The following is a 7,689-nucleotide window of genomic DNA, read 5'->3' as shown; positions in this document are numbered from 1 at the left end:
ATAATGTTTTAATTTTAATTTTATTTCTTCTAATCTTTTCTGTAACGCTTTAGAACTGCAAAAACATGAACACGAATGAAGGGAAAGTCATGGAACAGGTTCAAATCAATGAAACACTGTGTCGCACTTTTTAACACATTTACATAAAATTCATAAAAACGCTTCTTTGTTGATGATGTTGATTATATTAAACTGAAAAGCTTCTCTTCAGATGATCAAATTACATTTTAACATTTGATAAAAGCATCAAAAACAACCAGGCCTTGATTTCTGGACTCTGATCTCTGGTTTGGTTTTATGCTTTTATGGTTTTATGGTTAACAGTGTGAATAAAAGGACACAGAATATGTGAAACATAGTAACAGCACAGATCACAGAGTAGTTGAAGTTGCCCCGAGTTCGACATAGAAAATAAAGGTGCTGTAGAGAAAAAAATCCTTCAAAGGAACAATCAGAGTTACTACAGCAGCTGTCAATTAATTCAACAGGGGGTATTCAACATTAATTCAAAGGGGCTACTTAGAAAGAATAAGGTTTCCTGCGCCATAATTGTATTTCGGGTTGTGACATGAGGTCTTAGAAACACTTAAAATGTACAGAAAATATACTCCAACTGCTGAGTGAGTTAAGATTTAATATTCAGCTGCTTAAGTTTCCATCTTAACGTTAACGATACTTTTTAATGTGTTTGTCAGGATGCAGCAGGAGAGAGCAGACCGCTCTGAACCGGGCGGTGTGCCCGTGCAGAGTGACCGAACGAAGGGAAGTGATGGTCATCCTACAGAACGACAGTCTCTACAAAAGAGGTAAGATTTAATAACGATGTTAATATAACTTCATAAAAATGATGACTGATGTTTCTCACCCTCTGCGTCTCACAGCAGCAAACAGGAGACACCACACACATCCAGCTGTGTGTCTGTCGGTGGCCAATCAATCGGTGCATTGATTGATTTTAAAGGCAGACATGATTCTCTGGAGAAGAGGTACGTTTTATACAAAACAATGAAAAATCTTTATTTAAATATCTCAGCTCTTCAGATGCAAAGTGTTGATGAAACTCTGCTTGTAGTTTTGGAAAGAAAACAAAACGCTGCTCATTTACTCACCACAGACTCCTCAGGTTTTTCTTCATCCTGTTTTTATCAGTCAGGCAGCCAAAGGTTCAATTTTACTGCTGATAATAAAATACTAAAGGACTGTTCAAACCACCTGTAATATAATAATAAAAACTGAAGGCGTTGTTGTTCTTAGACCTGAGAAATATAGTTAGCATGATGATAAATCTCTCACCCTGATGCCCCTCCTCTCTGTCACACAGCCCCCAGAGTGAGCGAGCAGAAACACCCAGCTGTGTGTCAGTGAGCGACCAATCAATCGGTGCCCTGATTGATTTTAAGGATCGACACCTTGAAGGTGAAAATATGTAAGTATTTAGTAGGCATTAAAATATATCTTTATTATTCATCATTTTGTATTCATTGCAAAATAATATTTCATGTGATTTGTGTGACTGTTTAACTTGTGTATTTGTACGTCATGTTTTCAGTCTGCACCAGGAGAGATCAGAGCATCAAACTGACCTGGACTCCACATTCAGGGTTTGTTCATTCAGCTACAACAAGAACTAAAATAATCAATTCCTTTCTTCTCTTATTGAAACATTAAAGTGGATTTGATTCTGTGTTCCTACGTTATCATGTTCCAGCTGCTTGAAGAGACGATTGTCACGTTTGTGACAAAAGAGCTGAAAATGTTTCAGCGCGCTCTCAGCTCAGATTCCTCTGAACGCTCAGAAGGTCAGAATAAAGAGGAGGACATGATGAACAGTGAGGAGGAGGAGCAGAGGAGGAGCAGCAGGGAGGCTCTTCTGAAGATCACACTGAACTTCCTGAGGGGAATGAAGCAGGAGGAGCTGGCCGACTGTCTGCAGACCAGTAAGAGGTTCACTATGATGTGAAGATAAAATGGTGGCAAAGCTGATTTAGAGATATGTAATATGTGCTCTGTTTACATGGATCGCATGGAAAACATTGAATCAATTAATATTGATTATTGGCACAATAATGGCCCGTTAGCACCTACTAGCGGTGTGCAGCACCTATTTTCTAAACAAAACCAATGCAGTTCTGCGCTCAGCACAAAAACACCCTCGGCATCAGCTGCTTTTTATCGCTCTCAGTTTAAAATAGTTAAACTTTTGGAACACCGCCACGCTCACCAATGTCATTTCTCCCACACTGACCAATCAAAATCAAGAAGGGGCGGGGCTTCTGATAGGTGGACAGGCTAATCTTTTTGTTTATTCGAGGGTACATTTTGCAGGCGCAGAGCTGCTGCTAACGCCAGGATACGATTCCTTTACATTGCTTTTACTGATTAAAATGTCCTTGAATAAAAGCAAATATTAAGCATACAGAGGAATTTAAAACAGACTTGACAGTCACTGCCAAGGGAAGCAGAAGTGCCACGAGACAACTTTAGTAACCTAGCAACAGTAAATTCTGAGATTGAGTTTGTGGCCACTGCCAGCACAATGCTGTGGACACAGGCCCTAAAAGACAACAATTTATCTTTGACTCAGCCAAAAATGGATAATTTAAGATGTCGGAAAGAACTTTGTTGAGTGAACTCTAACATTCAAAACAAAAAGTAGCTTTCCACAAATGCTGCAAATATGTTTACTATTATCCCAGTTGGCATCACGAAAGCAAAGAGCCATTATGTGCTCAATGTGCCACGCAAGGGTCAGAGCTAAATGTTGGTTTTAGCATGCAAACATGGTAAAAATGGCAACATCACAATGCTAATGTTTTCCATAGTTAGTCTTTATGAACATTGACTTAGCTTCAGGGTGAAATTTGACTGTATGTATGTTTACAATTGTTAACAATGGTAAATATAATAATCCAGCAAGCCATTTGAGCAAGCTGATGAACAACCGAACTTCACTGGGTGGAATACGCCATTGGCTGCGGTAGCTAATGCGGGGCTAGTGTTACAATCTAGTTGGCGGAAGAGGAAAAGTTTAGTGTCCAGTTCAAGGCACAAGAGATGTGCAACCATCAGGAGATCCAAAACCACTTTCAGAGAAGAGCAGTAACAGTAGTTCATCGTCACTTACTCCAAAGTACCTAAGGCAGAACAACATGAACATTTTTAAGACATTAACGTGATGGAAATACTCGACCAATGGGTGAGACTGTAGGATATTAACATGGAATACTTATTGACTTTATTTTCCTTTGTTGTTACAGAAACTGTTGTTCCTATATGTCAACAAAAACTCAAATCTCACCTGAAAGAGAAGTTCCAATGCATTCATGAGGGAATCGCTAAAGCAGGAAATCCCGTGCTTCTGAGCGACATTTACACAGAGCTGTACATCACAGAGGGAGGGAGTGGAGACGTCAATGACGAACATGAGATCCGACAGATCGAAACAGCATCCAGGAAACAATCAAGGCCGGAAACTACGATCAAATGTGAAGACATCTTCCAACCCTTACCTGGCAGGGACAATCAACCAATCAGAACGGTCCTCACAAAGGGAGTGGCTGGCATCGGGAAAACATTCTTAACACATAAGTTCACTCTGGACTGGGCTGAAGACAAAGCCAACCAGGACATACAGTTCACTTTTCCATTCACTTTCAGGAAGCTGAACCTGCTGAGCGGAAAAAAGTACAGCTTGGTGGAACTTCTTCATCTCTTCTTTGCCGAGACCAAAGACGCAGAAATTTGCAGCTATGACAAGTACAATGTTGTGTTCATCTTTGACGGTCTGGACGAGTGCCGGCTTCCTCTGGACTTCGACAACAATGAGATTCTGACTGATGTCCGAGAGTCAACCACAGTGGATGTGCTGCTGACAAACCTCATCAGGGGGAACCTGCTTCCCTCCGCTCGTGTTTGGATAACCACACGACCAGCTGCAGCCAATCAGATCCCTCCTAAGTCAGTCGACATGGTGACGGAGGTCAGAGGGTTCACTGACCAACAGAAGGAGGAGTACTTCAGGAAGAGGTTCAGTGAGGAAGAGCACGCTACCAGAATCATCTCCCACATCAAGACTTCCCGAAGCCTCCACATCATGTGCCACATCCCAGTCTTCTGCTGGATCACCACTTCAGTTCTGGACCAACTGTTGAGAGCAGACAACAAGGAGTTACCAAAGACTCTGACTGAGATGTACATCCGCTTCCTGGTGGTTCAGTCCAAAGTAGCGAATTTCAAGTTTCATGGAGGAGCAGAGAGAGATACACTCTGGGACCAGCAGACCTGCAACAGCATCATGTCTCTGGGAAGACTGGCTTTCGAGCAGCTGCAGAAAGGCAACCTGATCTTCTATGAATCGGACCTGACAGAGTGTGGCATCGATATCAGAGCAGCCTCCGTCTACTCAGGAGTGTTCACGCAGATCTTCAGAGAGGAGTGTGGGCTGTACCAGGACAAGGTGTTCTGTTTCGTCCACCTGAGTATTCAGGAGTTCTTGGCTGCTCTGTACGTCTTTGTGACATTTATCAACACAGGTGACGATCTACTCTCGGAACCACAATCAAGATCCTGGTGGTGGCTTATGCTATTCAGATCAACTGAAAAAACAATTTTCCAGACCGCTGTTGACAAGGCTTTAGAGAGTCCAAATGGACATCTGGACTTGTTCCTCCGCTTCCTCCTTGGTTTATCACTGGAGACCAATCAGACTCTCCTACGAGGTCTGTTGAAACAGACAGGATGTGGCTCATGCAACAGTCACGAAACAGTACACCACATCAAGGAGAAGATCAGAGAGAATCCGTCTCCAGAGAGATGCATCAACCTGTTCCACTGTCTTAATGAGCTGAATGACTGTTCCCTCGTGCAGGAGATCCAACAGTGCCTGAGTTCAGGAAGTCTCTCTACAGACAAACTATCTCCTGCTCAGTGGTCAGCTCTGGTCTTCATCTTACTGTCATCAGAAAAAGACCTGGACGTGTTTGACCTCAGGAAGTACTCTGCTTCAGTGGAAGGTCTTCGGAGGCTGCTGCCAGTGGTCCATGTCTCCAAAACAGCTCTGTAAGAGTACTGCTAATCAAGTTAAAAAGATATACTAAGCCAGGGATTCATTTTACAGAGGATAAACTGAAAGATCACTTGTCTGTCTCATGTTTCAGGCTGAATGGTTGTAACTTGTCAGAGAGGAGCTGTGAAGCTCTGGCATCAGTTCTTAGCTCCAAGACCTCGAATCTTCGCGAGCTGGACCTGAGTAACAATGATCTGCAGGATTCAGGAGTGGAGCTGTTGTCTGCTGGACTACGAAGTCCACACTGTAGACTGGAAACTCTGAGGTCAATATCTTTTACAATTGCAAGAGTCTACATTCCATACGATTTGGAATAAAATCAAACAATTTGTTGCCGTTTGCTTGCTTTCCCTTTGTGTTGGTAGACTATCAGGCTGCCTGGTCACAGAGGAAGGCTGTGCTGCCCTGGCATCAGCTCTGAACCGTAACCCGTCCCATCTGAGAGAGCTGGATCTGAGCTACAACCACCCAGGTGTCACGGGCCTGAATCTTCTTTATGCTGCTTTGGAGGATTCACGTTTGCAACTGACTACTCTCAGGTACAGAGAAACTTGTTGCCAGGCACAGGTATTCCCACTTATTCTCCCATACATTAGTTGTCACAAGGACAATAATGACTGTTGGCTTTTACCCTCTTTACTTTCTCATACTTCTTCTGGGGATCCCAAACCTTCCAAGGCCAGTAGGGGGTGATCTCTAAGGCCCAGTCCCAATTTCTGCACTTGGCCCTACCCCTCCATTTTGTGCCCTGACGCAAGTGTCCAGTTTCCCCTCTGGATCTAGGGGTGGTGGTCATCTAGCCCTCCAAATGGTCCTCCAAATTAAACATTTTTACATGTAGTCTCCAAACAGAGCGGTAGAAGACAATTCAAGAATTCTTTGCAATTGGGACACATTCCTTCCTGGGCCTGGGCAAGATGGGCTGTAGAATCCCTCCAGCGAGTTCTGGGTCTACCCCAGGATCTCCTCCCATAGATAGGACAAACATCCCTTCAAAATATTTTGAATAAATGTATTTATGCTAATTTGACTTGAATCCTTTTCATCCCCAGTTTGGAACATTGTGGAGTGAAGAGGTTGACGTCAGGTCCAAGGAAGTGTAAGTGTGAATCTATCTTTATTCAAAAAGCCAAAGCATCGATCCGGTGTTTCAGCTGAAGTGTTTGGTTTTATCAGATGGAGGTTTGTGTCAAACTGGATGATTAACTTTGTTAAATGATGTGCTGTCTTATTCTGCCCCTCAGATGCCTGTGAACTCACACTGGACCCAAACACAGTGAACAGTAAGCTCGCTCTGTCCAAGGACAACAGAAAGGTGACGGAGGTGTTGGAGAAGCAGCCGTACCCCGACCATCCTGAGCGATTTCAACACTGGAAGCAGGTTCTGTGCAGGGAAGGTCTGACTGGGCGCTGTTACTGGGAGGTGGACTGGAAAGGATGGGTTAACATCGGAGTGGCATACAAAGGAATTAAACGGAAAGGACAGGATGACGACTGCTGGATTGGACAGAACCACAAGTCCTGGAGTCTGCAGTGCTGTGATAAATACTCAGCCTGTCACGGAAACAGGAGATCAGTCATACCCACCCACTCCTCCTTTGACTCAGGCAGAGTGGCAGTGTATCTGGACTGGCCTGCAGGGACTCTGACCTTCTACAGAGTCTCCTCTGACACCATGATCCACCTCCACACCTTCCACTGCACATTCACCGAGCCTCTCTACCCGGCATTTGGGATTGAGTTGAATTGTGAGTCATCAGTTTCTCTGTGTCAGTTATAGCACATTTTAGTTACTTCTTCTGTGAAGAAATACACAACTGAGAAATAAAAATCCCCCCGATCAGCCATAATGTTTTGACCATTGACAGGTAAAGTTAATAACATTATCTCGCTACAATGGCACCGGTCAGTGGGTGGGATATGTTAGGCAGCAAGTGAGCCTTTACTCGAAGTTTATGTGTTGGAAGCAGGAAAAAACGGGCAAGTTTAAGGATGCGAGTGACTTTGACAAGGGCCAAATTGTTATGGCTAGATGACTGGGTCAGAACATCTCCAAAACTGCACTTGTGGGGTGTTCCCGGTCTGCAGTGATCAGTACCTACCAAAAGTGGTCCAAGGAAGGAAAACCAGTGAACCAGCGACAGGGTCATGGGTGGCCAAGGCTCATTGATGCACGTGGGGAGTGAAGGCTGGCCCGTGTGGTCCGATCCAACGTTTGAGCTACTGTAGCTGAAAGAGTTAATGCTGATTCTGATAAAAAGGTGTCAGAACACAGAGCATCGCAGTTTGTTTTGTACGGGGCTGCTTAGACACAGACCGGCCAGGTGCCTATGCTGACCCCCGTCCACCGCCGAAAGTGCAGAGCTATGGAAGAAGGCGGCCTGGTCTGGTGAACCATGTTTTCTTTTACATCATGTGGATGGCCGGGTGTGTGTGCGTCTCTTACCTGGGGAAGACATGGCACCAGGATGCACTCTGGGAAAAAGGCAAGCCAGTGCAGGCAGTATGATGCTTTGGGCAACGTTCTTCTGGTAAACCTTGGGTCCTACCGTTCATGTGGATGTTACTTTGACACGTACCACCTACCTAACCATTGATGCAGACCAAGTCCACCCCTTCATGGA

General features: G+C 44.3%; 1 protein-coding gene across 1 annotated transcript; it reads left to right on the top strand.

The window, feature by feature from the left end:
* The first annotated feature begins 696 nt into the window (after window positions 1–696).
* LOC138602602 (protein NLRC3-like) lies at window positions 697–6,845 on the top strand. Its single transcript, XM_069674085.1, has 8 exons — window positions 697–806; window positions 1,550–1,601; window positions 1,709–1,937; window positions 3,258–5,058; window positions 5,157–5,330; window positions 5,431–5,604; window positions 6,118–6,164; window positions 6,310–6,845. The coding sequence occupies exons 1-8, from the start codon at window positions 697–699 to the stop codon at window positions 6,843–6,845; spliced, it is 3,123 nt and encodes a 1,040-aa protein (XP_069530186.1).
* The last annotated feature ends 844 nt before the right edge of the window (window positions 6,846–7,689 follow it).

This window comes from Semicossyphus pulcher, unplaced genomic scaffold, assembly GCF_022749685.1.
Source record: "Semicossyphus pulcher isolate SPU_LCO1_2020_fin unplaced genomic scaffold, fSemPul1.0.p SCAF_23, whole genome shotgun sequence".
Lineage (NCBI taxonomy): Eukaryota > Metazoa > Chordata > Actinopteri > Labriformes > Labridae > Semicossyphus > Semicossyphus pulcher.
The sequence above is the reverse complement of the archived record's forward strand: the minus strand, read 5'-3'. Positions and strand labels throughout refer to the sequence as shown.

Coding starts and splice junctions, on each gene's coding strand:
- LOC138602602 (XM_069674085.1), top strand. CDS start 697: ATGCAGCAGGAGAGAGCAGACCGCTCTGAACCGGGCGGTGTGCCCGTG. Junction 1,938..3,257: donor GGCCGACTGTCTGCAGACCA/GTAAGAGGTTCA, acceptor TTGTTGTTACAG/AAACTGTTGTTCCTATATGT. Junction 5,605..6,117: donor TTGCAACTGACTACTCTCAG/GTACAGAGAAAC, acceptor TTTCATCCCCAG/TTTGGAACATTGTGGAGTGA.